Here is a 21948-nt window from a genome sequence, read left to right as displayed (position 1 = left end):
TGGGTGTTTTCATTAAATGAAACAATTTTTAAAATGTACTTTGTGTTCACTCAGGTTCCCTTTAGATAAAATGTAATTATAGACAAAGATTTGAAACCATTCAGTGTGACAAATATGCAATAACAGAGGAAATGATAAAATAATTTTTCACAGCAATGTAGGTATGGGACAAGCCCCGCCAAGCTGTAAGTTGGTGGAAGGCATAGCTGCCATCCCAATACTATGAGGTGACATTCTGGCACTCGCTTTTGGACATTGCCTTTAACTTGTCACCTATAATCTTGAAAAGGCCAGATAAATTAGAGCGAATATAGTTGCATATATAAATCTATGGAATGAATATAGGATTTTGTCTTCCAATTGCTTACGGGACAAATTTTAAAAACTGTGCCTACTATAATTATGCCAAATGATAAAAGCAAATTATCAATTTGCAGTCTGTCCCTTAGAGCAGGGGGTTTCAACCTTTTCTAATCCAGAAAATCCCACTCAGTTCAGAAATCCAGGGGACCACTGGTATAAATGAGAAAAGGTTATATATATATATATATATTTTTTTAAAAGGGTTTATGCTTTGAAATAATTTTCCAAATCAGTCTTTGGCATATTAAATCTGGCCAAGGACTGCACAGTATCGAAAACCCAGGCCTTAGAGTTACTTTGTATTTATATTCAACTTGTGTTTCTGATACCTGGAGGCTTTTTAACGCTTCACACATTTGTCTTGTCAACCGGGAAGGAACTTGTCAGACTTGGCTGTACTGGAACTCATTGCTCAAAATTGCACAACATCCCGCAATGTGGTATTTCCAGTAGAGAATCGCTCTGCTTCAAAGTAGGGCTGAGCCATTTAACACACACCTTGTACTGATGAATATGAGGGGCTATTGGGGAGTATTAAATAAGATGTTATGCTAATTTTATTTGTAGATTTTCATCTCATGTAGTACATTTTCTATATTTTAAAAAATGAGAATGACAATGAAAATCTGATGATTCTTTTCTTTTTTTCTTTTAATGTCCATGATAAAGAAAAATCAATAAAAGGCGGGGTATGCAATTTTATCCTCACATTTTTTAATTTGCTGCCTGACATCTAAAGGGGCCAGTGTCCCATAAATGAGGGGAGACCTTTCATACTACAGAAAACTGCTGGTTCAGAAACCTGAAATTTGCAGAACACAGGAAACACGACAATTTACACAAGCTGAAAAAGTCTATCAAAGGGGTTTGTATTCCAGGTTATTGCAGGTGGATGTTTATTCATATTCTACAGATAAAAGAAATTTGGAATTCATTAAAAAAACATCAGTGAATGTGCGTAAAATTATGAGGACATTTCCTTTCCTGGCCTTCCATGGTCTTGCGCTGTACAAAACACACTGGCAAGGGCCCAAATTGCAGCACAAATCCTGAACAGATCCAGAATTTTGGTTGTTTTTCTTCTGGATGCAAAACTGCAGCAGCGAAATGGAAACCAGCCAATATGAGACAGCACAGCAGTCAAGCCCAAGCTGTCCAGACCACATCAGCCCAACAGCAGTCGCCCCCTTCAGCAGTCTGTTCAAGGCCAACATCACTGGGTTGGCCTAAAGTATCATTTTGTGTCAATCAAGCCAGCTTGCTCACAATGGCTTGGTTAAGAGAATTGAGCTGATTGGTCCATTTGTCTAAAGCAGAGTAACGGGCCCCGCCCCTCTTCTGATGGTCTAGCTCCAGCAGCTGGTTGACTTGGTCAATTCGGCCATTGATCGTGCTGAGTAAGAAATGAAGAAAGATACTGGGTGTAAAAATCACAAGGGGGTCAGTATTATGATTTCAGGGCGAGAAAGACTGAAATGGAAAAGTTTAAATTACCACACAAATCAGCATCATTTGCCTAGAAGAATCACTTCCCCAGTTTGGTTAGATGGCTGGCATTTTACACATTATTCTGTTTATACACAGGATACTTACTGAGGCAAGTTAGATAAAGTAGCTTGCAGAAAGGCCACACCCAGGACTCAAACCAAAATTTTGCAACCTAACAGTTACAGGGCTTGTTCTGTTTTCTAATTTACTGAATTAATCAGATAAATTTTAGTTAATCCATTAATTATTAATATCAATATTCCTTAGAATCCAAGGGAGGAATGAATCATTTTCCCATCACCATTTTCTTTTATCTGGCCAATGGCATCTATGAAAGGATGCCTTGCATGCAGCTCATACTGTATACTAGTCATTCCCATGCTCAGTTTACATTGCAGTTAGTACAACTTGTCTTTAAAAGTCAAGTTTCCCATTGCATCCTGCTAACAACCAAAATATTCACCTTACAAGGCTGATAACCCTCCATTTTGGGATGGCAATCAACAGTGTGGGTAAATTTAACAACGCTAATGTTGAATGATTTGCATAGCTCCCTTTTTTCCCCCCAAGTAACTGCAACTGCCTTAAAATATGAGGAACTAAGTCTGAGCAGTATAGGAAGGAAGAAGAGCATTTTCCCATCTCAAATTCACCACTAACTCACTTTCACAAGGTTTAGGAAACAACTCACTTGTCCAAAATGCACTGTACAAGCAAACCTTCTACATCTGCAACGTCAATGTTCAATTCCTGTAGAGAAGAGAAAGAGGGTGCACTGAGATAGTGACATCTCCTAAATGGAGAAACTGCTCTTAAAACGACTGAGTAGACACAACAGAACAGGCCAGAGTGAAACAACATCGCTCTTACCTTAGAAATAAAAGGTATGTGAATTCTAGTGTAAGGTTTAATTAATTTGATAAGCACTTGCGTTCGGATATTCCGTAACAGCTCTGTGAAAGGGGAATAAAAGGACACACATTCAGACAAATTCATATCCATCAACATCTTACACAATTCATAAAATTAGACAATGGAAATGGTGTACAGAATAACAGAGGTAAAGTGTGCAGGTGCAAGATGAGGGCTGTGGTGTCTGAAGACACGCAGACTCACCCTCAATGTGCTCCCGTATGAAGGGGTCGGCCATTATATTACTGTGGTTTGTTCTCAGAATTTTCTCAAACTCGGTGATGTCATTATTCTGGTAGGAGCTGGGAAAAGACACAATCGTTCATCAGCACAATTCTTGCGCTGCAAGTCCCTCAGAAATGGCACAAACATTTAGGGTACTGAAATACATACATGCTCAATTCTCTCTCAAAAAAAGCAGCAGCACAACCTCTACAACCGAGCCCAAATGGATTCGAAACGAGAGGATACAGGCTAAGAGGGCACATTTTTCTATCTGCTACGAGCAAGAGCAGGCAGAAGACAACAGAGCATAGTACTGAAGGAGAAAGGGTGAAATTATGCTTTCTACTAGTACTTAGCTGCTACTCCTTACACACAAAAAACATAACATGTCAGTAAGTCTAATATAGGTGAAGTATAACGAGAGAATTCTTAAAAAAACACTCCCATGTATTCACATAGGCACGTACACACAGGAAAGGCATCCTTACCTCACTAAGTTTGTCATTGCAAGAATCTCTGGGTCATTTTTATAAGGCTTGGCCTAAAAAAGGGAAACATTCAATTCAACATAAAAAATACAACGCATACCAAAATCTCCTTATATTGTCAAAGTAATGCTTGTTTCCCTTCACTGAGCCCTACAGATAATCAGGCTGCTTGTTAGCTGAAAGCTTATGAGAGTAAGCGATCATAAAACAAGCCACAACTTTAAAGCACTTGACTCAAAAATAAATGTAGGGGTACCCCTGTTTGGACAGGATGGGACAGATGCTCTTGGTAGTACAGAACCTATGACAGCCATGGAACTTAGAAAACCAGACCTGATCTGACAACTGGTTGCATCATCCGTGGGATCATTCCATTAAGAAGACAACTGAGGTCCCCATCCTTTAAAACAAGCAGACCACTCAACAACATTGTGCCAAGATCTGTTTGCTTAATGAATGACACAAAACCTTAATTTTAATGTTTAATTAGTTTGGTTTAGTCATAACATATTTAAATATATTTTAGCAAAATATATTTTAGCAATTCCTGATTTTAAGTAATTTATATAAGTTCTATGTAACTTCTGTATGGAAGTTCTTACTAGAACTTCCTTAATAGAATTCTTAATTTATAATTGGTAAAAACAGTAATTGAATTTAGCAATCTCCAAATGCAGTTTCTTTAATTTTATTTCTTGATGTAATTTATGTAAATGGTTTATTTATAAGGCCCCTGTGGAAAAAATTTAGTTATTCTATTCTAAGTCGGCAAGAGACAAATGCAATGGCAAGCCAATTCATTTGGCTGCAATTTTACATTACATTACATTACATTACAGGCATTTGGCAGACGCTCTTATCCAGAGCGACGTACAACAAAGTGTATAACCATAACCAGGAACAAGTATGACAAAACCCCTAGAGAGAAGTACCGGTCCAAGTACAGGGAACAACCGCATAGTTCAACTTGGACCCTGATGGTTAAACTGATTAACACTAACAACGAGAACGGCAACAACGCAATTTGGTTATTATTCATTGTAGCGTAATCATTCAACTAGTTTCTGAAGCTGTAGAAGAGCTCTCCAACCATTTTTTAAACAATGACCCATAATGTTGTATTCAAAATGAACACCTCTTCAAAAGCACGGCCCACTTCTCCCTATCCCTTCAATGAAAATAAAAAAAATCATTTAAAAAAATCAAACAAAACTGAGATATTGGAAGGAGCCCAATGCATTATTGAGCAGAATCCCGAGGGCAAAGCTCTTACCTCCTGCGAGTCGAAAGGGTTTATTCCCGATTTCATCAGCATGTTGGCCAACACCAAGTACTTCAGGCACGTGGTCCGTCTGGGGCTCCCCGATTCATCATAGTTTTTGAAAGCTTCAAAGAAGTCTGTGTGTGCCTTCTCAAACTCTCCTTCTCTTAAGTGCATTTTACCTCCACATTCTGAAAGAAAACAAGAAAAAACTTAAAACCTGTGAGATGTGGGGGGTTGTGTAGTAAGAGAACAGAAGCCAATCATCATCCTGACCACAGAGCACTTATGACATGCTTTTGTGCCCATTTTCAATGAATGTTAAACAGCAACGCCAGCTCAAGATTTATTTTAAATCAATATTAAAACGCATGTACTGAATTAAGAAAACAAACTACTGTCTAAGAATCACAGTCAACACGTTTGGTTTGTTTTGATCTTTTTCAGTCGAGCAGAGGTATTAAGGCATCAAGCGGACAGAGACAGACCATAACTAAACTTACCCAGAAAGGCGCAAATACAATAAAATGTATTACCATTACCATTATGAACTGAAAACATTAAGCAGGAGGCTGAACTGGGATCAGTACCTCGGATCACTCCCATGATGAGGGGATGGGGGATGGCAGATTTGATGTGTAAGGACTGCTCGTACAGCGCCTTTAGCTTCTTGTTGTTCTTCTGTGATGTGTACATCTGGATCTCCAGAGCGTAGATCTCCAACAGCTGGGTGCCCTTCTTCAGGTCATCCTCACCATCGTCAGTCTGAACAAGGCCAGGCCAAATCACGTCACACACACACAAACACACACAAATGTGTAAGCAAATGTGTGCCCTCCCCAAATGTGAAACTTACTTCTACGCCCCCTGCAGCTGACACAATCACCTTACAGAGGGAAAACAATTTGCACCATTTCAGTTCATTTACTTCACAAAGTCTCCCCATGGATGTTTAGGAAAGCGCTAGATTTGGACTGATAGAATATCTCCAGTAAGGCTTAAATGACAAGCTTGAATGGTGTACTCAGCCCCACACCCAATTTAAGTATTTTCTTTTCAAACTACAATGGAGGCATCTTACCTGACAGGACTGGTGGAGCTGCCTGAGAATTCTCTGGAGCTTCCCGAACTCCTCCCGTTCCAAATATAGCTTTCCCAGCTTGAATGGGCCAATTGGAAATGTGTATCAAAAACAAGGCAATAAATCAAACATACACATAAATAAGTCAGAGCACCTATTTTTAAGACTTCCTTTCAACTCAAGAGCTTCTATTTATGCTTCAACTGCTGTAGGGTCTCCATCAGGTGCCATGAACATGTGGAGAAAGAGAAATATTCCACAGACATACTACACTCCGATAGACTTATTTAATATCAAACTGTGCTCAACAAATGCACATTTACCTTTGTGTTGGTTTTGAACCACAGCCTGTCGTTCTTGGCGTCTTTCAAGGCATCCAGGGTGGTTTCGTAAAATTCCTGCAGCAAGTCCATCTGTGGACACATTTTATTAAAAAAAGGATACATTTTTTTAAAAATCATGTTATCTTCATTGTCCCGAAGAAACAAGTGCTGACATTCCCTGTAGAATGTTGAGTTTTGAACATGATCAGAGTCATACTGAAGCAGTTTCATTCATAAATAATATGGCTTTCTTTAGTGGAAATGGATGAAATCTTTTCATGGACTAATTAACCACTTCTCATAAAATGCTATCCTACGCTGTTTTGACCTAAAACTTGAGCCCTTGCTAAGACTATGTGCCTGGCAGACTGGCATTGAATCCTGACCAAGCTAGCTCTGAGGGAGGCCAAGCAGAATTGGGAGGCCAGCCAGAGGGGGATTCCCTATGACCCCAATCTCCTACTCAGTGGAAACCCTCTCTGCTGGATGACAGCCCTGCAGTCTGCCTGTGTCAGTTATGCAGCAGCTACGCATCAGGAAGACAGCCCATCAGCACACTGGCTGCAGAGCTCAGCCAGAGGACTGGGGAGTGAGGAGGAGCAGCAGATGGCAGCTCACACTTTCAAAGACATCTGGTCTGCAATCAGCCGAACTAGGAAAACACAACGCCGCAGCGAAAGAAGCCTAAAGATACCACAGGGCATTCCAAGTTGGGAGAAAATAAAAAAAGCATGAAAAAAGCAAGATAAATTATAAAAGTTCTAAAAGTTTGCCATAGATTTCTGACCTAGCCTATGCTTAATGTGTGAACTGGACTTAATGTGTTCATGGCTATGAATAACTGTTACTGTTAATGAGTATCTTATCGGACCTGTGTTTTGTAGTAGTTCCGACGACCTTCGGTATGCACTTATTGTACGTCACTTTGGATAGAAGTCTACGTCTACTAAATAGATGTAGTGTAATGGAATGGAAAAATTCCACATCATTCTAAAGGTGAGACACACAACTTTCCAAGGCCCAAAAACAGGGACTAATTTCAAAATTCACATTTTACTCCCTACAAATGTTAAGACAATTGAGACCAGACCCGTTCTGCTCATAAGAAAAGTCATCAGACTTAGACCAGGTGTTGGCCTAAGTGATTTGCATAAGTGACTTAGGCCTACATTTCAAGCATCCTCAGGGACAAGGACTAACATGAAAACAAGATTGACAAACTTAAGCCCTATTCGCACAGGACTAGTATTACCTGGGGACCTCTAGTAACTTGTAATAATTGCGGAGGTCGTCTGTGATCTTAATCCCGTGCGAATCTGCCATGTCCGTAATTTATAAAGAAAAAATTCCACCGCAAATTACCTACCACATTTCGCCAAACACAGAGGTCATGTGATAATATTAGTCCCGTGCAAATCAGCATCTCGGTGATTTGGGGTCGTATTTTACTGTTACGCAGAGCAGAGCCTTGGCATTTTCAATCATATCCGGAGGGATAATGTCAGTAAATTTGAGTAAAATACAGACTTTGCTTATCCCGTGTGAATACACCGCACAAAACAGACGTGGGGGGGTAATTTCTAAATCACATGAGGTCCCCAGGTAATACTAGTCCCGCGTGAACAGATCTTTATTCAATACAGGAATCTCAATACACACCTGCTTGGAGGTGGAAATGTAGTCCAGGATGGAGTTGATGGATTTTTCAGAGTAATTCCGGGTGACGGCACTCCGAATGTACGTCAGCAGCTGCTTGTACCTGTTCATCATTTCAGGGAAGTTTGGCTGTGGACCGACATAGGGTACACAAGCGCTGCTTTACGGATATACTCCATATACTGCCCAATCATACACATAGGCATGTACATCATATCACTTTGGGTGTATGTCCATTTGAATATATTATTCAATGGTGAGGCCAGTTCATTTTACACAGCATTTCATCACAGCTTTGGGATTACCCATACCACATTAGAGAAACCAGAGAGTCTTTCCCCGTGCAGATGCACGGTCAATGATCATAAACAGTCAATGATCAACCCACTACAACCACAATGCCTATTCTCCTTTTGATCCAGCTTTAGACTTTCATCAAAAATAGTGACTTTAAAAAATTATGTTGGGAAAACAAATGACACGCAAATACTAATTAAACCGGTCAAGTCCACATTCCATTAAGGATTAAGTTCAAAATTGTTCTTACCAGTTTAAAGTTGATTTTTATCATCTGTTTCAGTGCTTTGAAGCCCCATTCTCCCTTTTCTCCTTCAAGCTCTAGGACCTGTCAACAAGGAAACACAAAACACCTTTACCACATCTGCCACAAGCAGCTCTCGGCAGGACTAACTGTACATCATTATCAGCCAAATTGCTGTCACTAATTTCTCAAAGACTAATGGAAGAGAAATTCCAATTAGAATTTTTTAAAATATTGAATTGACTTCAAAAAACAAGCAACTATCTGTCAGACAGATAAATGGAATCATTCCTAAGCAAAAAAAAAACTATTTATTTTCCTTATAGAACTATTTGTTTTGGTGTGTTGGTGATGTGGGCATTGACTCTTCGTTTAGTTGTCCAATGACAAGGTCTTGGCTTATTTTATTTATTTTTTTGGCAGCCATCACATTGATTTGGGATTTTGAAATTAATCCTGGCAAAACAGGTCATTAACAGAGATGACAATGTCATAAGATTTCAATCAAAAGGTCTGGCTGTACTGAACCTTCTGAAAGCTGCTCAGGGCCACTTTGGGGTCATCTTCTTTCAGCGCTTTGGCATTGTAGTACTGGTTCTCCAGGTCAACGTTGGGCTCGGAATTACTGTCTTCTGAGTATTCCTATGGGTGACAGAGATTATGTTGGATTAGCTCATAGTTACAGTTATCAAATCACAAGAATTAAACATAAAAATGCATCTGGGATGCACCTCAAACATGATATTCAAACAAACAAATAAACAAAGCTAAATGAAAGTGCATTTAAAATGTTACTTTTAAAATACTAGCTACATTTGTCCATAATGTTGGTCCAAAATCACTCAGAGACGCACTGGTGCTAGTCTATAGTGTTAAACACTAGACTAAGTAGTTTTTGGCTGGACCGCAACAGCGGGGCCAGCCCTACAAACGTGAATGTCTGTGACTGACTGAGTGATGAAGTTACACCATTAGTCGGCCGAGTTATGAAGTTACACCATTGGTCGGCCGGATCACGTGTGTTAGGTCCAGCCATCTACTAGGTTTCCAAGTCTGGTTTCTTTAATAGGAATTTTGGTGAAGCATTTATCGCTTGTCTATATGAACTACCATTACTACATAGGCTAACTGAAAAGCTGCGAGCGACAGAGTTGGTAAACTGGAGTTAAATAATACAGGTCTAACGTTAGCGAGCTCGCTAAGTTAACTGCAAAGCAACCTAAGTTAGTTAGCACAGCAGCTACCCAACTATCTAATATATTACATGCTGTAAACGCACAGCTATGGTCGTCAACAGTCATGGTCACAATTCTCCGTTAGCCAATTTCTTAGATCTAGTCTAGCTAGATAGACAACGGGCCAGCAAGGAAACTACCCCGACTTGTCGGCCTGCAAGCTAACGAGGTTACCCGGCACCCGATGCACCTGCAAGTGTTCATGTTGCACACACATTCTGGATTGATAGGCCTATGTATTCATAAATATATAGTTGCCACGACAAGAAAACTCTTTCGGGACTCACGCTAAATAAATCTGCATAGTCTAGTGAAGCTGCGTTAGCCCTAGTCCAACTAATTAGACTAACACACTAGACCAACAGCAGCTAGACTAAAACTAAACGAGCCGCGCGTCAGGCAGGTAGCGCAGGCGAGCTACACTGGCCTTGCTAAATCGGGTCAATTTGCTAGAGTGAGGCTTTAAAGACAGTATTAAAGCCAGGCATAACTATATTCACAGTTTACAATGCAAATTATTTTTTATCGATACGACAAATTGACAACTGAAAAACGAGAAGGCTGGTAACTGCAAAACATTTCGCAGCTGCCTGCTAGCCAGATATCCATCATCCCTGCCTTTTATGCACTCCCGTTAACTTGATCGAGTACTTGCTCTACTTGCTGTAGAGCCACATGTTAATATTATGAAAGACTAACCTAGATCAGCATTTTGTTCTTTGTATTTTAATTTTGCTCAGTCCTTACCAGGTCATAATCCTCCTCATCGTCGCACATGAAATCATCTTCCATGTCAGACATCTTGAAGCCTAGCACCCCAGAATCCCTAGCGGCACAAATTACCGACTTTCAGGAGTTGCAATAAATTATTTTCAGTGACGGTCAGCTCCACATCTAAATTGTATTGTAGGCTAAGGTTAATGGATTTAGATATAATTTTGTCACATACATAAATGAGGGGAAAGTAGCAAACTAACAGCTGAGAATTATAAGGATCTTGCCGGTTTCTTTTGGCTTGAGGAAGAGATCCAATTAAGTGCGGTCACCACTGCGCTTCTTGTATTTAGGGAACAGCATAGCCGACCGTGTTTATGTGTCATTTATTTACCTACTGTGTTCCTGTCTACCCAGCAGTGCAACAACCATTATAAATGAAATGATAATAATCATAAATTACTTATATTAATTACTCGCCAATGGCCATAAGATGGCGCTATTATTTCACTATTTTGGTGGTTTCGGTGTCCGGTACAGTTGCGCCCGGTCATAATTAGACACAGTCTGCCTCAATGACGTAGTTCTACCGTGTTAACACGGCAATAATGCGATTTGCAAGTGATCCTCACGCTATTCAGTAGCATAACACATTATAATTATTTCTGAGGTACTTCGTGCCACATATTAATAAGAACCAGACACAATGGTGCCTGTAAAAGGACAGCAGTGGGTAAGTGGATCATAATTAATGCTTCTTTTTTTTCTTCCAAAGATGAACAGGTGTGTGAAGAATGTACCTCGCTCTTAACAGAAAAATAGAACGATTTTATTTTATAACAAAACACATTTTTTTGAACTACTGAACTGAATTGAATATAAGTTTTTATGAATTCTTTTTATAAGATAAGGGTTTTAAACTGATGTTCCAGCTCAACACAGATAGTCTACAGAGAGAACTAAGAACTTGTAACAACACAACAGCAATGTGAACTCACAGGCTACCATCCACAAACAGCAATATAAAACGCAACCAATAGCTCTGTGTCGGGAATACTAAAAATCACAGAGACTTTCTTTAAAGTCATGGAGCTGCACATTTTTTGTTATTCCTTTCAGAAAACTTTGCATATTCACATTGCTCCTCTATCAAAAGTGAATACACAAGGCTTCGCCTGCCGTTTAATATTTGTTTGCCAAAAAGGGTTTTATGCAGAAGCTAATGACTGTAATACCGTGAATGTAATCTCATTTTTGACAGTTACTTTAAACATTACCAGAGCCTGTTCTGCAAGCTTCCTTCATAGCATTGTGAGTGGGAGAAAGAAGTTCCTCTGTGCTTTTTACGGTACTTTTACATTTTATTATTCATGTTATTTGTCATATGTTTAAACATTCTATAATGTCATACATCACAACATATAATATCATATTATATGATATAATATAATATCAGGGCGGCAGTGTAGCACAGTGGGTAAGGAACTGGGCTTGTAACCGAAAGGTCGCAGGTTCGATTCCCCGGTAAGGACACTGCCGTTGTACCCTTGAGCAAGGTACTTAACCGAAATTGCTTCAGTACATATCCAGCTGTATAAATGGATGCAATGTAAAATGCTATGTAAAAGTTGTGTAAGTCGCTCTGGATAAGAGCGTCTGCTAAATGCCTGTAATGTAATATTAAAATATTAGTTAATATGTTTTCAGGGAAGATTCTTACATTGACCTGCACATAGAGATGATGAGTGAAAAGTTCAAGATTGTGAACAGTGGACATTGGCTATTGTATGGATACTGAAATTGGCTATTGTATGGATACTGAAATGTTTGTTTCAGTGTTTATGCAAAAGTATGGACTTACTGAGACTGTGCCCCCTCACCCACCCCCATCTCTCTCTCTCTCTCTCTCTCTCTCTCTCTCTCTCTCTCTCTCTCTCTCTCTCTCTCTCTCTCTCTCTCTCTCTCTCTTGCACGCACGCACACACACACACACACGCACATCATTGGCTTGATTAAAGCTAACTTAAAGGCATTTTGATTTTCTTTGGAGCAGGCCAAACCCCATCAGTCTAGGTGTAGAAGGAGACTGAGAAATGCTGTATATTTAGGTGCAAGGAGAACATGCAGGGTGGGAAGGATATCAAAGAATGGAGACAGATATAGATTTACGAACCATTATTATGCGCCTTATCAAAGCTGCCTGCCCACCACATAAATACCTGTGGGGAAACCACAGAGACAAAGCAACGGTCTTTTAATGGCTTTTAAAAATAGCCTCTGTCCACTTAAAAGCTTTGAGAGAAATTGGCTATTGTATGGATACTGAAATCTGGTCTTAAAACCAAATCGGGCCCTGGATTTCTTATCTCCCAGGTAATTAACTGAAGAATTAGTGCCACTGATTGGCCACATTGTCTTCACACATGACTCCAACGTAAAGGCAGGGTGGACAACCAGCAGTTCTCAGCCCTTGAGGGCTGTGATATGACTAACGGGACTACAGGCTTCCTGAGTCTGACTCCCTAAATGTCAAAACACGTGTGCATGCTGAAAGTAAAGTAACAAAATGTATCATTGCTGTTTGTTTCAAAACAAAACACCAAATAACAATACCAATTACCAAAAATTGTTATGGAAAGCGTCAAATTAATTTCACCATGTTCACATCCATCATTTTTCCTATGCAGCATAAGTCAGTGTGAAAGTTTTTTTTAAATCGTTTTGGGTGCATATGCTTATACAATATATACAATTCATAATGTATTGCACTGATATACACTAGCATGAATCTCATTTACTGTGACTTATGGAACTGGCAAAGCCTGGCACAGGACCAGAGGAGTTGCTGTTCAGCATTGAGGTGGGGAACACTCAGTGGGCTGAAATGTTCAGTCCCTGGATGATGCTCCAGAAAATAGGTCCTACCTTGGGACTCCCAGCTACTGCCTGTGCTGGTACAGCCAGGATTCAGTGTGCACCATCGTACACATCACGCTGTTTGGAGTGCCTCGTCTAGATATTCCGTTCCAGGGCTCCTGCCAAACCGTCTGCTTTTGTGGTGAGTACAGCCATGTCTGACAATTTGAGAGAGGAGGAAGAGGGCAACCCTCAGGTCACGTGGACATGATGACATTTAGATAATGCTCAACAAATGTTTCCCTCACTGCGGCGGCGTGTCGTTAGTGTCCGGGACACATCACCTACAGCAAACTGTAGTTTAGCATGCAACGGTTGAGCAGATGGATCAGATAATTAGTGTTTTGCACAACCAAAAAGACAGCATGTCTGTATGTCCCTCCTAATCTACTCACTCCCCTTTGGGTCTTGGGATTCCTTTCTCTGGACCCTGCCATTTTTATTGAAACAGGGTGTTAGGTGCCATGTGCCAGACAGTCGGGCATGTTCCCTAAACTCATTTTAAAAACAATTTCTGCTCAGTGCACGTCATTTTATTCACTGAAAACAAACCTGAATGCCTTTCAGGTTCTTATTTTATTTGTGAATTTGTGAAGCCTCCTTGAAAAATGTTACTCAGGTTAAGTTGTTGATGAAATGTTTCTGTAATAATAATAATTAATAATTTCCAGTTTTAAATCACTTTTGAACTATTTAAAGTGAGTACATGTAGAAAGATGACCACATTAAGCCAGGACATGCAAATTATAAATGGCATAAAACTCTCCTTTGAAAAATACTTATTTCCTTGTAAATAAAGAAAGTTTTCTGCTGAAATGAAATATTGTGCAGGCTACTGGCAGGAAGAAGTGCCCGCTGGATAATTGCTCGGTCCCTTCCTGGAAGAACACATGCGCTATGCCGGAACAAGCTAATCACGTCAGTGTGAGCAATGAGGCTCAGGCTTCCATGGTGTGAGTGACGGTGTGGGTGTTCCTACTTGACACATTTCTCCAGAAGCCTTGCACGGCACAGATGTGTCAGGCTGTAATTGGGATTTTTGCACGATATGCTGTAGTTCTTCCCACACGTTTCTGGTCAGGCGTTGCTCTACAGCATGCCTTACTTGCTGCACTTTTGACCGTGAGTGCAAGGTAATGGTTTTCAGACTTTTCAAAGTGGCCTGGACTTTAGCCAGATGCACAAATTCAAAGAAAAACAAATGCCCACCACCCTCTGTTACCACTTAGGCGAAATGTAATCTGATTAGTCACATTATGCACATTTTATGTAATGCTGTTTCATGCTACATTCATATTATGCTACAAATTGAATAAATCTTTGTGCCTTTCTTTTGGCGAAAAGGACTCAGCATCATGTGGCTGTTTGCAGAACAGTCGGTAATTAGCTGTAGAGTTGAATGGTATTTTAAAAGAGACTGATGCTGTTTACTTGTGCTGTTTATTCATACCCATGTCTTATTGACAGGAAATGCACATTTGTTTCCTCATCAGGACTTGTTTATTCTGTGAGTGAGAAGCCATTAATCAATCTGGGTGTGACCTAGAATCTGACGTGCACTGCACTGTTCCAGGGCTGTTTTAAACACAGACCCTGTCTGGAGTTCTTCAGCTTAAGCAAGCAATTCCTATCAACAGGAGTCTGCTCTTTCTCAGTGCTCTCTCTCCTTTGGTCATCTTTTCTTTTCTGTTTTTTGGAGAATATATACTGAGTATATTGATTTGAAATAAAACAATGAATATGATGTTAAAATACAGGCTGTCAGCTTTAATTTGATTTGAGGAATTTGAGGGGGTGATCTGTGTAGGAATTGCTGACCTTTTTATACATAGTCCCCCAATTTTAGGGGAGCAAAAGGAATCAGACAGTTGGCTGCTTGTTTCTTGGCCAGCTAAGTCTCTTGCATCATTAGTTGATGCATAATAAAGTTTACAAGTTGAGGGTTGAGGACCAAATAAGTGTCAATGCCAGTAAAGCAGGCCATCATGAGGCTGAATAAATTGATCAGAGACATAGCCAAAACATTGGGTGTGTCAGAATCATCTGTTTGGTACATTGTTAGAAAGCAGGAACGCACTGGTGACCTCAGCAATAGCAAACAAGCTGGTAGACCACGGAAGACCACTGTAGTGACTGACACAGACTCTTGTAATTGAAGCAATAGCTCTTTTCATACTGCCAGTTACTTTGCAGGGTGTTAGGCCAGAATAGTGTTCACTTTCTTAAAGAAATACTATACCAACATAACTAAAGAGTTCACCACAATGAACCTGGTAAGTTGTCACGAACAGAAATGCACTTTGCTTTATGCTTTGATAAGTGCTGCAAAAATGTAAAATTTAATGTTAAAACAGAAGTCCTTTTATGTTAAAAAATGTCAACTGTCAAATCAGAGTCACACTTATGGGTGAGCATGATGTTAAAAGGAACACAATTTACTATAAGGAAGACATCATGACAGCAGCCCTAACCTCAATTGTTCAGCCTTCAAATTCAAATCTAACCAGGAGTTGCCCTCATGTACCAGCTGAAATCAACACATCCATCTGTTTACTTTTACCTTCTTTCATTTAAGTTGCCCTGATAGCTTAGGCTTCTTACAGCCATCACAAAAACTGGAGTTTTTATTTGGTATTAATTGGACAAACTGGCTGTGTTGTGACAGACAGTGCAGTGGTCATGTGACAGGGCATTTGCTTGCTTCGTGTTCCCATTCTTTAGTGTACATTCTCATGCTTCATGAAACACTCTGAACATGAACACATGCCATTGCAGTGATTTGCTGAGCTTTAAATCATCTTGATGGATCGTCTTATTCACACTGTTCACCATATCATCCTGTCCGCACTCAATACAGATCTGCTATGTTTATCAGCAATGTGACAACCTCGAATACCATCATTACTGCTATAGATATAGCCTTGACCCCGGATAGCCTCCTGTAATCTGATCTATTCTGTCAGATTTTAACCAGTGTAATGATATAGATGGTTGAACTTGACTGAATTTCCACTTTATTGAAATAAGTCCTACCTACATAAGGTGATTCCTCAGCTGAAATAACTGACCATTGGTTTTTTTCTGCCAAGCACATCCCTGGACGTTGGGTGGCCTTATCTGACATCAGGTGTCAACCTGGTCCCGCTCATGGTGCCTTCACCCTGAGCCTTTTGAGCATGACAAGTGAGTTTAAACAAATACACTGAGAGCACTCCTGCAAACCCAGGCTCAGGTTGGCTGTACACACGCTAACTGATGAGCTATACCTGGGATTCTGAGGTCATTCCCTCTCCCTCACCTCCTTCCTCACCCTCTCTTCTCTCTCTCTCTCCCTCTCTTCCTCTCGCTGTCTTAAAAGGTGGTCCCAGCCCTGGCAGATGTGTGCCCCTAAAATCAAAAGCAGATGTGTTCAGAGTTCAGTCTTTTGAGTTACTACTGTTCAGCGGTGATTTACGGGAGCGTGTGAGATACAGAAATCTCTCACGCAACTCCTGATACGCCGTGACTGAATGCGCGTTGGCTTCTCACCGCCCGCTCTGAAGCAATCCATCAGTGCGCGCCTTTCCTTCCTTCAGCCAGAACTCTCCATCTCTCAGTCGTCTCGTATTTCTTCTCTGGTGATTCCGTGCTATTTCTGTAGCATAAAAATCACACTGAAAATATGTCTCTAATTTTTCACGTAGCCGACATTTTTGCCATTACATACAAATTTAAAAGTGTTATAAAATAAAGAGGATTGCGATAAAGGAGGCTGTAACTTTTATACGTTGTGAAAATAAACCAGTTTTTTGGTAACCAAAAATACTTCTTATTCCGTAAATAATATTTTCTGAACTGTGTCCCAATTTCCAGCCATGTGTTTTTTTTTTTTAGTTTTCACCTAAGGTAATAAAATATATTTTTCAGTTATGGCTTTTGTTGGAGTACCAATTTTCGTGTTAGCGGGAAGGCATAAACTGAAACACATGTAATGTCTCCTAGTTTAAATTGCTCTTTTTTACTGCAGCGCACCTTGGAGTTATAAATTCAAACGGTCTAGGACATAATTGATTACAAAAGTTATTTCCTCCCGCCTGCAGTCATGCTCCTCGCGTGCGTGCACCTCTACGAGCTTGATCTAACGTCAGATCTGGCCCCGTGCAGACCCCCGACTCCCTGGCCCACCTGCTGAGCACATGACTGCCTCCTCTCACCGAATCTGTGCTCACACAGGTAAACGCCTTCAAGCTGCAAAAAGGCCTTAATGAAGCACCCCGGGTGTTTAAAGTCCCAGTCCCACAGATAGCCTGTAGGCTGATCACCTGTTTCAGCTCAACGGCGTGTCAGAGACGAAGGGTCACGGAGGCTCGGGGCGAAGTAGCGCGTAGCACGAGCATGCTCGGCCCGTCGGTGCGCACACCACACTTACAGCCGCTATGCAGCGGGGATGGGAAGTGGATTTACACTGGCCTGCTCTGTCACAGCAGACATTGCAGAGATGCAGTTCATGTTCTAGACTATATGTATCTGGACACCCTGCAAGAGTATGAGTAGGCTCTCCTAAGGTGCCGTAGTTAGTCGATGTCCTACAACTATTGTCTATTTTTCAAACAGACATACCACTATGTGAATTATTTTTCCCCCTTTTATTGTGAGTATTGTATAACAATAATAGCATGATAGAGGTACATAGTTAGTGAACGTTGTGTTGGCTACACATTGCTTGGCGCAGTTCATAGCTAACTTTATTTTGTTTTGTTATTGTATTTCCTCATTATTTGGAAATAATTTTCAATGAAGTCATTATTGGTTGGTCCCACTTTCAGTGACCTTTTGCCACCTAGTGGTAAAACAGTTTTACTTTGACTACATCAGGAGAGCCACTTCCATTCTAAGTCAGTTGGTCTGTGGTAGGGGCTCTACCATTTGAAGGGTCAGTCAGAATCTGAAGATGTTCCATGTTCTGTGTAACCATGTGAAGTTGCATCACTTGAGTACAGGCAGGAAGGCAGCTAGCCATAGCCAGATATGCTGGTGGATTCGTGTCTGATTCAGTGCAATGCGTTTTTAAAAAATAATTCTTTTCACTTAACTGCTATGGAAGAATTTCAGAACTATCTTGACAGCAGCATTGAAGTTGAGTCAACTGGGGGAACAAGGCTTAAGTCCAGATTCCTGTCTGCATCAACAGACTGAATGCTCTGTGTGGCTTTTCTAAGAGGCTTTTCCCATAAATCGTCACCAAGAGAAAACAGGGAAAGCAGGGAGCTATCAAAGCGTGCGACTCATGTCAATAGGCGCGAAATAGAAGAAGCAAACCAGATGATTAAGTTGCGTAATCACACAAATATGAACACCACCGTGACTTTGTTTTCTGACTTAAAATGTGTGTTTCTGTTTTGTTTTGATAAATTGTCGAGCTATTACCATGGAGGTGACCCTCTTTCAACCCTTTATTCTTTGCTTATAAAAAGCGAAGGATTTTAAGAATCAAAGGGGAGTACCTGTCGCAGATGAATATCTCTTCTAATCTATTATCAAAAACAAGGATATCGCTTTTTCCAACAAGCTGAAGATTTCAAAGGTCTACTCCAGTGTTGCTTTATGCTTTTCCAGCTATAGTGTCTATTAGTTGGTGGATGTCTCCCCCCAAAAAACTGCACATTTACATAAATCTTTTACATCTTTGATTGTGTGGAAGCAGTCCTCACTGCCAGCTTTTCCTGTCCATAACAGGCCCTTCAAAAAGTCAGGTCTTTCTAGGGCAGTAATTCAGACCCTCCTTTAAACCACGCCTCCTGCCAAGATGATTGACAGCTCAGGTAACGTGAGAGCAAGTGTGTGAGAATGAGGGCCATGTGCACTAAGAAGGAAGAGATCTGTGACTGTTGGACGAACTTGCAAAGCAGCCCCTTTTATGAAAGAAAAATGTCCCTTATGACCTAATTTCCTGCTGTAAAACATCTTTTGACCTCATTTCCTACTGAAAGGGATTCATTTTTTCTGAAACCAAATCTCCTCTGAATACAAAGCTCAAAATACATTCTCTCCACTGAGTAACAGTCTTGGGATGTGAAAACAAAAAGGCAAAAATATATATTTTTAAATCTTACAATTTACAGTTATAAATTACAAAGCACAGTTTTCCTGCATAGCAACCGTGCAGACCAGCTAGTGGTCTGCAAAACGATGTGGCAGCTGGCTGTACATCTCTGTGAGGAAGAGGAAAAAATCCAGGATCAGTATCTGATCATTTTCCAAAAGTCAGTCGGCTGGAAACAATTACAGAAGGAAGACGCCAAGCAGACAAGGAGGACAGCTATCTTTCCTGAACCCATTTGCTTTTTTCAGTAAAAAATTATCTTTTGTCATGCCAGTTTAATCTTGACAAAAACAGCATCCTCTTTGTACACCTCATCTGGGTACACCAGCTTAGCATTTGATATGCGAGTTGAAAACAGGGAAATTCTTACTGGCATGGTTAATTTAAAAAATGGAATGGCAGTTCTCAGAAAAGACACTGCTGTGTGGAGACAAATATTCCTCTTGAAATATAAAGGGGAAGACCACCACTGGTGATGGTAAATGGATTGCTTAGCTTGTACACCACCCAGCTTGTACCAGAGGCTGTAGCACAGGGATGGAGGAGGCCACGTCCCAGGGCACCCAGGCCAGACCATTCAAACCTAACCCTTTGAAGAACGATGCACCTCTCCCATATTGATGAAGGGCTACCAGGTCATGACCTCACCAGCAGCCCCGGTACCCTTTTCCACAGTGCTCTTCGCATCCTGCTGGTGCACTGCCTGGAAACACTGCCAAAAGGCTCACCTCAGAATGCCTCTGACATCACCACACACATACACGCACAGGCACGCAAGCACGCACAAACAGAGAAACACACAAGTGCATACACACAAAGACTTACGCACACACACATGCACACAGAGAAACACACATGCATGCACACACATACATGCAAGGGCGCACACATGCACACACACATACACACACGTGTATACACACACAAGAGCAAAACTCAGCTGGTCCTAGTTTGCAGAAGCTTATGAAGGCTGTGATCATCAGACCAAACCAATTTAAACCTGCAGATCATTTCAAAACAACACAAAGCCTCCCTAGGTTACTGTGTAACTGGTTATTTTAAGATCCGTCTTTTTAAAAATCTCACTAAAGAACCCACATGTCAGTTTAAGAAGGGCACTGTTTTTAAATGTATCAGCATTTGATCGGAGTCGGAGCAGCTAAGACGATGATCCTGAACAGCTGCCTGTGAATTATCTGGGATCTGTGAACTCCCCTCTTGCACTAGAACTCACAATGTGTTCATATATTAGACCTGTAGGAAGCAGCAGTGGGTCAAACTGGCCAGAAAACTTTTTTGTTAACAGTAGGTTGCAGGTTCAAATCATTGGTGCAAAGTACTAAACCTGAAATATTTCAGTAAATATCCAGCTGTCTATACATAATGAAACAATAGTATGAATATGTTTTTGCAGCATCCTACAGTGCTACTAAGGAGTTTGAGTGCACCCCACAGTCTGGTATCAATCCCTGACAGTGCTGACTGCAACCAGCAGGGAAGACATTTGCCTTCAAATTTATGGAAACATTTCAGAGATGAGACAGATTGACAATTTTGAGTGCCCCACTGGGACAGCAAATGTGCAAGTGAACTGTGATGTCTTTCTAATTGGGAGACCCAATATGGACACTCTGGGGCTGATATCAATTGACCGACCCTTGTCAGGCCATATTGGCTGATACTGATGTCAATGTCAATGACACCCAGTTTTACATTACAGTGCGAATGCAAATCGCAACCCACGTTTCCACATTCTTAGAAAAAGTAGACAAGCTTAGTCGATTTACAAAAGAAAAATTGAACAAATGCTATTAGTGAACAAAAACTTGCTTTCTTTAGTATAAGGCAGAGTGTATAATTCTGGAGAGCTACTGAGCCCCTGTATATGTTTTGCTGCACAGCCGCCTACATGAGGGAACCCCACTGCAGATTTGGGAGAGTGTAGCCCTCCACGGTTCTCAAGCAATTTCTTTTCATACCAGTCTACAGCTGAGCACCTGCAGAGCATAGTCAGAGTCTATATAACGGCTTTAACTGCAATGTACAGGTGCCCAGCAGGAGGACAAGGGTCACTAGATAGTGATGCACATTGAACCCTATCCAACTGAGCCCTCCTATTCCCCGGGTGATGCAATTGGCAATTCCTTGTCGCCCTGTGGAGCTACACAATTAACACTGCACGGTCTGGAATCAATCTCAGGCCATGTGCCTCATACCTGTAACACAGTCGCCAACCAAACCAGCCACCCAACAGCTATAATTGGTCATAATCTTAGCACCAGGCTAATACCTGAATATCAGGTTAAAGTGCAGAATATTAACCTTAATTTGAGGGTATTTACCGCGCATTTATTTATATTTATATTGTGTTTTCCATGAAGGGATTACAACTCTTTTTATGTACAGTCCTCCATTTTGGCCAGCAGTGTGTCTTCATTTAATTTGTGAGTCAATGCACAAGAAAGCTAAAGGTCTAGAGCTGATTCTAAGTGCGGAATTTGCATTTGGAGTCTGTTGCTGTTGTTTCTCAACTTGAGGACCAAATAAGTGTCAATGCCAGTAAAACAGGCCATCATGAGAATGAAAACTAATGAGAACTAATCGATGGAGACATAGCCAAAACATTGGGTGTGTCAAAATTATCTGCTTGACATGTTGTAAAT

The 21948-nt window shown here is 40.8% G+C and overlaps 1 protein-coding gene across 5 annotated transcripts in view; it reads right to left on the bottom strand.

Annotated features, from left to right (window-relative positions):
* Positions 1-970: 970 nt before the first annotated feature.
* LOC135242268 (COP9 signalosome complex subunit 2-like) overlaps positions 971-21948 on the bottom strand; it is a 46386-nt gene continuing 25408 nt past the window's right edge. The window contains exons 1-14 of one of the 5 annotated variants that reach the window (XM_064313278.1): positions 13213-13361; positions 8867-8980; positions 8345-8422; positions 7801-7926; positions 6142-6231; positions 5819-5896; positions 5594-5623; positions 5328-5502; positions 4750-4928; positions 3477-3529; positions 2968-3065; positions 2722-2804; positions 2543-2601; positions 971-1756 (exon numbers count right to left, since the gene is read on the bottom strand). In XM_064313278.1, the coding sequence (XP_064169348.1) occupies positions 1612-1756; positions 2543-2601; positions 2722-2804; positions 2968-3065; positions 3477-3529; positions 4750-4928; positions 5328-5502; positions 5594-5623; positions 5819-5896; positions 6142-6231; positions 7801-7926; positions 8345-8368 (1140 nt within the window). In that variant the 5' untranslated portion in view covers positions 8369-8422; positions 8867-8980; positions 13213-13361 and the 3' untranslated portion in view covers positions 971-1611. Of the gene's footprint in view, positions 1757-2542; positions 2602-2721; positions 2805-2967; positions 3066-3476; positions 3530-4749; positions 4929-5327; positions 5503-5593; positions 5624-5818; positions 5897-6141; positions 6232-7800; positions 7927-8344; positions 8423-8866; positions 8981-10000; positions 10150-10320; positions 10400-13212; positions 13362-21948 lie in introns of those variants that run through there. The other 4 variants (XM_064313276.1, XM_064313280.1, XM_064313279.1 and 1 more) reach the window with 4 other exon arrangements.

Source organism: Anguilla rostrata, chromosome 16, assembly GCF_018555375.3.
Source record: "Anguilla rostrata isolate EN2019 chromosome 16, ASM1855537v3, whole genome shotgun sequence".
Lineage (NCBI taxonomy): Eukaryota > Metazoa > Chordata > Actinopteri > Anguilliformes > Anguillidae > Anguilla > Anguilla rostrata.
Note: the sequence above shows the minus strand (reverse complement) of the source record. Positions and strands in the feature narration are given on the sequence as shown.